The following is a 10,621-nucleotide window of genomic DNA, read 5'->3' as shown; positions in this document are numbered from 1 at the left end:
TATCAATCGTCATAAATTTTCGTCAACTTTCACTCGAACGGTCTAGCTCTCGTTGATGAACGATCACTAGCTCTCGTTGGCTCTCATCAACTCTCATTCACCGAATCGCTCATCGGCTTCAACTATCGCTACCTCTCGTCTAACCTCTTCAACTCTGGTTAATTTTTCGTGAACTTTCTCTAAATCTCACCATTTCTTGCCAGCTCTTGCCATCAAAAGACAACTACCGTACGCGCTCGATAACTCTCGACAGCTCTCGTCAACTCTCGTCATCGCGACATAATTAAAGTTAACTCTCGACAATGTTGTTATTCACCAGATTGCCGTCTTCGTTTAGTAAAAATTAGGACGTCTGAAATCTAGTGGAAAGAGTTGTCGATTAAGTGCTTGGCGATATCTTCTCTTCAAGTTGTTCGGCAAGTCAAGTTAACGCCCACAGTAACCATATAAGCGCCCCATGCAGAGTTCATCGACGCAGCGAAAGATTATCTGATCGGTTATCAGCATCGTGCCATGAAAAGAAAAACTTGTCCCCAAAAATTGCTTTCTGTGCAGACGACGGGAACAAGCTGGCAAAATATTAATACAGGCGAAAAACTACAACTGACTAGCATTAGCATGGCATAAGGAGACAACAACAAAACTTAAAAAACTTTCGTGTAACAGATGCCAGCTAAATATTGGCAGGAATAACACTGGGATTGATTTACACCTCATCGACGTCCACGAAAAAGTAGTAAACCCCTATTTGCAAGATTGTACAGAGGATGAGTTACGCACTACACTTCCTGTAATGCGATCTTATCCTCACTTGAAAAACCACTGAAGAAATTCCAATGCAAAACATAAAATGTACTAGGTATCGGCAAGTCTTGGTCTGGAGAAAGGCTCTCGCAGCCGGCCTTTGCTTGTTCCTTTACAGGAAAATTACAAGCGATTTTTTTTTCTAGATATGGAAACTTTCAGCATATGAGTCAATTTCAAGCAAGTTTTCACAGTCTCTAAGAAGCGTTCGAATGTATCTATTTTGTCTTGATTGGGTCTCACCTCTAATCTTCCATACACATTCTGAAAATAAACAAAAAGGAATCATTAACAACGCGGGACGTTAAATAACAACAACAACAACAACAATCTTTATTCAAGCCCAGAAATTATACAGTGTTACATTAATACAAGAAAGAAAAATTACTAAAGAAAAGGGCACAGCCACTTAGAAATAGCAAGCTAATCGAGCTAAGTGGCTGGGCCAAGCGGGAAAACGCGAAAACGTTGCTTCCCACTCATTACACTGAATGACCTGCGAGAGCGGTCATTTCGCATACGGACGCATCACTGGTTAAAAGGACTGGTGATATGCACGGTCCTCAAGATCAAAATCATTTTCATAATTAATACGCCATTTTGAAAAAAAAAAAACCGAAAACAAAACCAAACAAAAAAATTCTTTCAAATGCTGCATTCCTTCTACAATCAGACCATCAATCCGGCTGACTATGACAGATGGAAACCGGTTTAAGAGGGATGTCTGACGCATAGACATTGTTAACTGAACGAAAACAGCTTTAGAAAAGAAATGGATCATTCGATTGACACAATGATCTCGCAGAACACTGTGAAAGGGATACCAGGACTATAGAACTTAGATCTCCTTAGATGATGTGTCAAATTGGACTTCAAGTTTTCCAACCTTCTTATTTACATAGTACAGTGCTGCACGTGTACCAGTCGCCGAGAGACAAAACCACTCAAAACAGCTTTCAGAACCTCTGAGAAGCCATGAAAACGCACAAACAAAAACAAAAACACCCGTTGAGCTTTTCCATACTTTATTTTTATTTTTGTAGGTTTCCGAGAGAATATTGCTGTTTAATTTTCGATCGAATTTAAACAGCCATACAAACTCTTTTATTAGGCGTTGGTAACCTGTGAGTGTTATCCAATTAATATTTAAGAAGTATTGTCTTGAAAGCGTTTGTTCAAAATCAGAAGATCGTCCAGTTTTTTCTCATTTACTGATCAGATTTATTAGCATGGAGCGATAAAAATACGAGGAAGAATGTTTCATCTGATTTCCAAACACCGAAAAGTGGGTTCCAAAAACAAGGCGCAGCCGAGATTTCTTAAAGTGACTTCCGTGGGATTTCAATTCGGATGAAAATTCTTTCGAGCCCTTGATGTAGCTTCTCAAACCAATGCAAATTTTATGATAATAACACATTTCCTTCACGGTAGTGATTTCCTTTGTTTCAGTTCAGAAATTATTAACGAGTTTGAGAAAAATTTGCAACAAAGCTCTAACGAGGGTTATAACCGCACCGAATTGCTTAAAGCCTGAAGTCATTTTTTACTTGAAAGTACTTTTCACAGCAAGATTATGGTGACTCCATCCACCATGATTTTCATCCTTATTTTCCTTATCTCAATAGCTTACACGGATACGTTGAAAAATGGTAAGAATCATCTCTATTTTGCTTAGAAAGTTGAAAATGGCTACTTTTCTTGTGATCGTCATTTTACCTGAAGTCAATGTTCACTTGTACGTGTCACATATATTTAAATTTAGCTAATATAAGGAAAGGTCATGTGCGAATTCGTTTTGGCATTTTTTTCCAAAGGCAAGAAAAACATCAAATAAGGTGTAGTTTACGAAACACCCGAATTCACAGGGACCTATCCCACTAGCAGGGAGCTTCCAAGAGGCAGAGGTAAACCGAATGGGTGGCTTGCCTTGCAGGTGCTATCTCCGCTCTGAACAACAAAGTCGCTATATTTACTGGAAAAAGGCCAGCCAAGGCTATCAAGACTAAGGCGGTTTGTTCTAGTTCCGGAGGAACGAAAGCTTCCCCTCCTGTGGACATTTTTCTTACCCGTTCCAGCCTGAAGATCTCGAGGGAGGCGACCACCGTGCTACTGACCCAATATTGATCCGTTAATCTCTCCAGGATTGAAGTATAACGGCTACGAAGCCTGACGCGAAAATGACTGTAATATTCTTATAATATTATTTGTTTATGACGGTGTGGCGCTATTAATAACTTTACGCGATTGTTGAATTAGGTCTTTGTCTGACAAAGAACCAATTCAACAATCGCTTAAATTTCCTTTATTTTTTTTATTAATTTGAAAATTTGATGCCGCCTCTAGCCGAGTTCACACTAGGCCTTAATTATAATCGAATTATATTTGGAGGTCGTTCACATCAACGGATTACACTCCTTGATTATAATCGGATTATGATTAGTTCAAACAACCTCAAGGGGGTTGTTTGAAGTAATTACATGCGTAATTGACCAAAATGGCGGACACGTGGTGGCACGAAGAGACGAAACTCCTTATTGCCTTGTGGGATGAAGAGGCGGTGCACAATTTTGATACCATGCCTAATAAGAAACTAGTGTGGGATCAAGTAATTACATGCGTAATTGACCAAAATGGCGGACACGTGGTGGCACGAAGAGACGAAACTCCTTATTGCCTTCTGGGATGAAGAGGCGGTGCACAATTTTGATACCATGCCTAATAAGAAACTAGTGTGGGATCAAGTAATTACATGCGTAATTGACCAAACTGGCGGACACGTGGTGGCACGAAGAGACGAAACTCCTTATTGCCTTCTGGGATGAAGAGGCGGTGCACAATTTTGATACCATGCCTAATAAGAAACTAGTGTGGGATCAAGTAATTACATGCGTAATTGACCAAAATGGCGGACACGTGGTGGCACGAAGAGACGAAACTCCTTATTGCCTTCTGGGATGAAGAGGCGGTGCACAATTTTGATACCATGCCTAATAAGAAACTAGTGTGGGATCAAGTAATTACATGCGTAATTGACCAAAATGGCGGACACGTGGTGGCACGAAGAGGCGAAAGTCCTTATTGCCTCGTGAGATGAAGAGGCGGTGAACGATTGTTATACCATGCCTAATAAGAAACTAGTGTGGGATCAAGTAAGCCAAGGAATGTCCGAAGGAGGTACACAACCAGTTCGTGACAATTTCCTGTTAAATTAACAACCTGAAGTAGAAATATCGCAAAATTCGCGAGGGCAGCCCTCTGAGCCTCTCTTCTCGTCTGAGAATCGCTAATGATGATTGCAGTATAAATCACGACCGCAATTTTGTTTTTAATTTCAGATTGCGAGGTTTATCCTGCCAATTTTTTTAGATGTGAACCGAATCATAATTGAACAAAATTAAGTGGAGTATGATAGCCTCAATTATACTTCAGTCGAATATAATAAAGTTTAGTGAGAACACGGCTTTAGTTTCTGTTATAAACCAGTACTTACTTTAGTTCCCCTTGATTTTAGACAAAAGTAACAGCTACTGGCGTCGGAGTAGGTAGCATTTATTTTCGATAACGAGGCCACTGCTTTTTTGCAGACCATGTCACTCTATTGTTCGTGGGTGATGTATCCTTCTCGGGTGCGGTTAGGTATTATGTGGAACACAAACACCAGACATATAATACCTCTTTGGCGGATGTGGCACGTTTCATCCGGGACGCTGATTTTTCTGTAGCGAATCTGGAGTCTTCTTTCGTGGATGAGGCATCCCTTTCTCATAAGTACAAAGGTCGTAAAGAGCAGCTGCTGGATGCAGGCCCTCGGAGTGTCTCAGCTCTTAGGTAGGTAACGGTATTACGACAGAAAAGTCCAGATTATTCCAACTCGTTTAACTCGTGCAATATGGCCAAACTATCCTAGGCTGAGTTGCTCGAATTTGGTCATTTCACGTTAGGGACCTCAAGCAGAGAGGACGACGACGCAAAAAAAAAAAAAACGGGATTACATTCGTTTTTCAATAAATTAGCGATGATTTCTACCCATTAACTTTGCGTAATGTGGCCGAACTATCGAGGAGTTAACGTCTAAGGCGCGGCTTACGTTTTCCATAAAACCTGGATTGTGGTTATTTCACGACGTTGTTTTGCAGAGGATGACAAAGAAATGTACCAAAGTTTATAACGCACGTGTAGAGCTACTGTCCTGCTAATTAAATCTATTGTTTCTGAAGTTCTCATTGCTGTTGTCGTCTTCGTCACTGCTTAAGGTTGCTAACAGTTGTTTTGTAGAGGACGGCAAAGAAATGTTTCAAAATTTATTACAAGCATGCAAAGTAACTGTCGCCTTCGTCTTCGGTTGAGTTACCAAATGTCGCACCAGTCAGTCACGAGTGGCCCACTGAGCCGAAGCAGCATTTTTTAAGGTTTGTTGGTATCAACTGATAAAATTGGGGAACTAAACACAATGTGAAGCATATTTTCTTGTCCTTGAGTACAAAACTAAGGAAGAGATTAGGGCTCGAACCATTGGACATCGTCAACAAAATCAAACATACAGCACCAAAAAAAAAAATGATGCTGACTGAGACAACCGTGGCTTAGTGGTTGCAGCGCTGCATTTGTATGATTAGTATTATTAATGACAAATAAAATATGTCTTAATGTCCGTAGTACTCGGCCAACTATTCATTTCTCGCACAATCCGATATCCGATATACCAGCCGCCTGAAGGGGTTTATTCACTAATTATTGAAAACTGGATCATTCTATAACGCAATTCCAGGGATTTGATTGGCTTAGCGGCCATGGTATATGAGCCATTATACCACGCCCGAGAAATAGAGACCATTAAATTGTCTTCTGGTTCTTCTATCTATCATTTCATATCCAACGCGCGCTCGTGAAATTATTGTTAAATATTGTTATTGCCGGATAAATTCTAGGATAAGTTAAAAAATCGAATAGCTTGATGGAAGTTCCTTCACTTGTCCTTTGTGTGATTCGATAGCTCTCATCAGTGCTGACAGAGGTTTTCAAGAATCATTGAAAGACTGAAGTTGATGTCATTCTCTAGATACGCACTCAGCAGCCTTGATTTCATTAGGTTTGCAGGCTTCGATGCAGTCACCGTTGCTAATAATCATCTCAACGATTTTGGAGACGCTGGTGCAAATTTTACCGTGCGTGTTCTCAGAGACGCAGGAGTACAGTACTTTGGTGTAAGCTATGGGCCTTATGATTCCTCACAGGTAAACAGCAAGACTAAATAACTGGGTGTGGTACGTGAAAAAGTAATCACCAGAGGGGCTCACTGAAAATATAAGTATTCAGACTGGGACCCAGCGCGCGGACTAATCGTGGGGGCCTAGGTTCTAGCGCGATAGTCGTAAGCTATTCTTCCCGCTGACCTCGACAAGTAAGTTCATAAATTTTATACAATTAATAATACAGGAAACGAGGCTGAACTTGATCGATTAAATATTATTATTTCAAATCTGTCTATTCACGGATCTAGATTATCAGGCAGATATGGTAGCTCAGCGTCCGACAAACTCTTTTCAGTTTTCTAACAGCATTGATTTCAAGCGATAAGTTTCGCCTTTACCGGCTTGCAGTCCATTAAACACCGACGCAGAGAAAGGCTGTGCGGTCGTTTCACTATAACTTACTCGTTGCGTTGCAACTTAGTCGTTTCCCTACAGCGTTAAACATACAAATGTAATTATTTCTTGTTCTAAAAGTGAGTTGGATTGATAATTTAATTATCTTAGCTGCGTCAATGCCGCTCATAAGCATCGTCTGAGGATGACGGAAATTAAGCTCAAATGATATCATAGCGTATGTCACTTGTAAAATCCATCAAATGGACTATGCTACAATGTAGCGAAACGACTAGTGACCAAAGAATTCCCCCCTTCTGATTCCCTTGCTTTTTTTAGGTTCCGCTAATTGTGGATAAAAGAGGAATAAAGATTGGATTTTTGGGTTACTGTGACTGCCCTTCGAAAAATAAAAACTGTTCCGAGATCCGAAAGGAGTTTTACTCTGGCCCAGCTGTGTATCGGGATGACATTGCGGCAAGAGACGTCAAACGTTTGAAGGTATAGTCAACAGTAATTTTTATATACCTAGCCTTTCACTCAGCAAGACGAGCGCTGTGATTGGTTGATTCTTGGTCACGGGCCCTTGATCAAATACAAATATATCCCGACCGGGCTGACCAGGATACAATTCCTCAGTTGTTGCCCTCTCAGTTGTTTGTTTGTTTGTCTGTTTTGCTGTGACTGTTAAAGGGAAAGTCTAAATATATAATAAAGCACTTAATGTATGGTCCCTCAGGAAACTAGTTAGTTTTGTTTTCTCGAGAGTCCTTATGTTTCCTGAGACGAAGTCGGGGGGAACATAAGGACTCTCGAGAAAACAAAACTAACTAGTTTCCCCGAGAGACTAAACATTAAAGTGCCTATGAAGCGAAAATTGTCTTTAGGTAGTTATAAAAGTTACCCTTTCAAACACGGGATTTCAAAGCTTGAGATTGCTGAGGTAAAAATTGCCGATTTTGTGAGCGCTCGAAGTTGGGCTATTTTGCCTTCAAAAAGGGTATTCGAATCGCGCAGCCAAAATGCCAGGTGACAATAACCGCTGACGTCACGTTGGTGCCAAGAATTGCAATTCATCATGGCGGAATAGAAGAGAGATAAGCGACAGCGAGGGGGATATTGCGTTGCTGGCGTCCGTAACAAAGAGAGTTGCCAGAATTGACCGTTCACAGAATCGCTAGACATGCAGCTTTTCTCTTTCTACAATCCTTTTCGGCGGCAAGAACGCAATGAGAGTAAACAAACTTTTGGCACCAACGTGACGTCACAACTTGGAATTCAGCATAAAACTCGACCCAGTCCTCTGACCATTTTTAAAAGCAAAATAGCTCAACTTTGAGCGTTTGTAAAATCTACAAGTTTTACCCTAGTACTCTAAAACTTCGGAATCGTACATAACTGCACAAAAGTAATTTTCGTTTCATAGGCACTTTAAGTGTATTATGTACTGTTTCCAATCCAATACCGATTGAATATGGAGTACCTCAGGGCAGCATTCTGGGCCCCTTATTATTTAGTATATACGTTAATGATCTACCAGAAGCTCCACGGAATTGCTCTACTGAATGCTACGTAGACGATACAAAATTGTTTGTTTCTTTTCATTCACAAGACACCCAACGGATTGTTGAGGAGATGAACGAAGACCTCCTCGGGGTGCGCAACTGGTGCTTCAGAAATCGGCTATTACTAAATCCAGACGAGACGAAATTAATTGTTTTCGGGAGCCGACAGATGACTTCGAAGCTCTATGAGTTTCGTTTGTCTTTGTTGGGAAAGGACATCTTCCCTGTACAATCAGCCAAAGATCTCGGCGTGATTTTGGATTCGAACTTAACATTTGATGATCATATTAAGACCACAGTATCGGAATGTATCGCACGCCTTGCGCAAATTAATCGTGTCAAACACTGTCTTGACAGAACGTCGTTGTTAACCGTGATAAACGCCTTAGTTTTCAGTAAGTTGTACTACTGCTCGAACGTCTGGGCAAATACCACAGAGAAAAATATACGGAAATTGCAGGCTGTGCAGAACTTCGCTTGTCGAATCGTTAGTGGCGCGAGAAAGTACGATCATGTAACTCCCCACTTGAAAAATTTGTCTTGGTTACCCGTTAAGGACGAACTATACTACCGCCAAGCTACCATGGCTTTTAAATGCATTTCCGGACACGCCCCCGAATATCTGACGTCCCAATTCATTACCCGCGAGCAAGTTACCAAGCGTACAACTAGGAGTGGCCAAAAGCTTAATGTACCTCTTTTTAAAACAGCCTCAGGTCAAAGAACATTTTATTACAGAACTGTTGGACTTTGGAACAATTTAGACCCCCTTTTTAAATCAAGCCGTTCTGTTCAAGTTTTTAAACGTACCTTGAAGAATAAGCTTTTAGACAATTTTGTAAATACTTCCTGAACTTCATTCATTTTTAGTATTTTTCTCGATTAGTAAGTTTAGATAATGTTGTAATTGTTTTTTAAATTTGATTAATTTTAATTGTGTAGTTATTAGTAACTTAAGTATTTAAATAATTGTTCCTGAAAAGCCCCATTGGGGAGGTAACAATAAAGTATGTATGTATGTATGTATAATTGCATAGTATACAGCAAACGACGTATCACCGTAATAAAGGAAAAATTATTTTCGCGATCCCTTCAAATGACACCAAAACATAGGGAATGCACTTTTTTGTTACATGAATTTTACAACATCAGAGTCAAGATAGAGTGGCAATATTCACCAGTTACGTAACATGATGTAATACGTGTTTTTTCCTTCCCAAATTTGTAGACAAAAGTGGATATTGTCGTTGTCTATTTTCATTGGGGCGAGGAAAGTTTTCTGACACCTCTTCCGTACCAACTTCGTGTAACAAAATACCTAATGTCCCTTGGAGTACACCTAATCATCGGATCCCATCCTCACTTAATTCAACCACACAGTTTCCACGGCAACAAACTTGTCAAGTTCAGCTTAGGGAACTTCCTTTTTACCCCCATTCGTACACTCGGCGGAAATAATCCGGTAATGTATACATGTTTATTACTGTTTTTTACTTCTTTATTGAGTCAAGACACAATGCTTAAATTAATCACTTCTTATTAATTGTAACCCATAACCAATCATTATTACATGTGCAAATCTAATATTTGACGACTTGCAAGTTGGTTTTGCTTATTTAGTTTTCTGTTAGTCTTTCATGAGCTTCTTAAAGGAAACCTCCTTTCTAAAAACAAATTGACGTTAAATGGTTCGAAATAGTGTTTAAAGTTCAAAGCTTCGTCAGCGTTCTAAGAATTGGATTTTTTAACAGCTATTTTCGCTTTAAGCTGTCTACAGCCCCTCCCCCATCTTGGATTCCGTGACATCATACGGTTTCCTAAATATTCTATAGCTACACTAATTACTGAACAAATCGACGGCAGTTTTCTATGATCTTTACCTTTAAAGACTATGAAATGACGTCAAAAAATGTTAAATAGTCAAGTTGGTTTCACTGCCAAGTTAAGGACATCTTATGGCGTCATTTTATGGTCCATACGAGTAAAGACCATAGAAAACTTCCGTCGATTTGTTTTTCACAATAACGTGGAAAAAGTACGAGCTGAATTGGCTTTATTTTCCGTTAAGAAAGCGCGTGCGTACATCTGACGTCATTTTTATTGTCTGTACTCTTATAGACAATAGCTATGACCCAATCAGCGAGCGGGAATTAAATAGTTATTGTAGAAAGAACTTTTGCTGCCTGATAATAGCGGCAACCTTGTAACGTCATAAAACCCAAAATGGTTGTGCGCGAGAAATTTCAATCAGGGAAATTGGGCCATAATCATATTCAATGTTTAGACCACTAAAATGCTATCTCCACTTGCTAAAGAAATCTTCGAAATTCAGACACGATTTGCAATATTTTAACTTCAAATTTGTTGCAAGAGTGGAGGTTCTGTTATAGAAAGTAAAATCACTAACGGCCTTCTTTCAAATATTCAAACGTTTTTAGGTGGGCTAAATTACATTCTGGTACACATCTTCAGACTTGGTGGTACTTCATGATTTTGGATAAGTTCGATGAGATTAAACAAATTATTCCCATAGGTGATAAATAGCTAAAGCTCGAATTGACGACACGGTTATATTTTTGGACCGAGATCAGATTAAATACTTATGAATGACCCTCTTTTACTCTCCACCATTTCCCCCTCGTTTTCGTCCCCTCGCACACTCCTTCG

The 10,621-nt window shown here is 39.8% G+C and overlaps 1 protein-coding gene across 1 annotated transcript; it reads left to right on the top strand.

Annotated features, from left to right (window-relative positions):
• Positions 1–2,326: 2,326 nt before the first annotated feature.
• Positions 2,327–9,694, top strand: LOC146490146 (uncharacterized). Its single transcript, XM_085100053.1, has 5 exons — positions 2,327–2,453; positions 4,389–4,632; positions 5,894–6,038; positions 6,729–6,890; positions 9,183–9,694. Exons 1-5 carry the CDS (start codon positions 2,378–2,380, stop codon positions 9,495–9,497), a joined length of 942 nt encoding a protein of 313 aa, XP_084956179.1. The 5' UTR covers positions 2,327–2,377; the 3' UTR covers positions 9,498–9,694.
• The last annotated feature ends 927 nt before the right edge of the window (positions 9,695–10,621 follow it).

The sequence above is a fragment of the Pavona decussata genome, unplaced genomic scaffold (assembly GCF_977016875.1).
Source record: "Pavona decussata unplaced genomic scaffold, jaPavDecu1.1 SCAFFOLD_1, whole genome shotgun sequence".
Lineage (NCBI taxonomy): Eukaryota > Metazoa > Cnidaria > Anthozoa > Scleractinia > Agariciidae > Pavona > Pavona decussata.
This window is presented reverse-complemented; position numbering and strand designations above follow the sequence as displayed.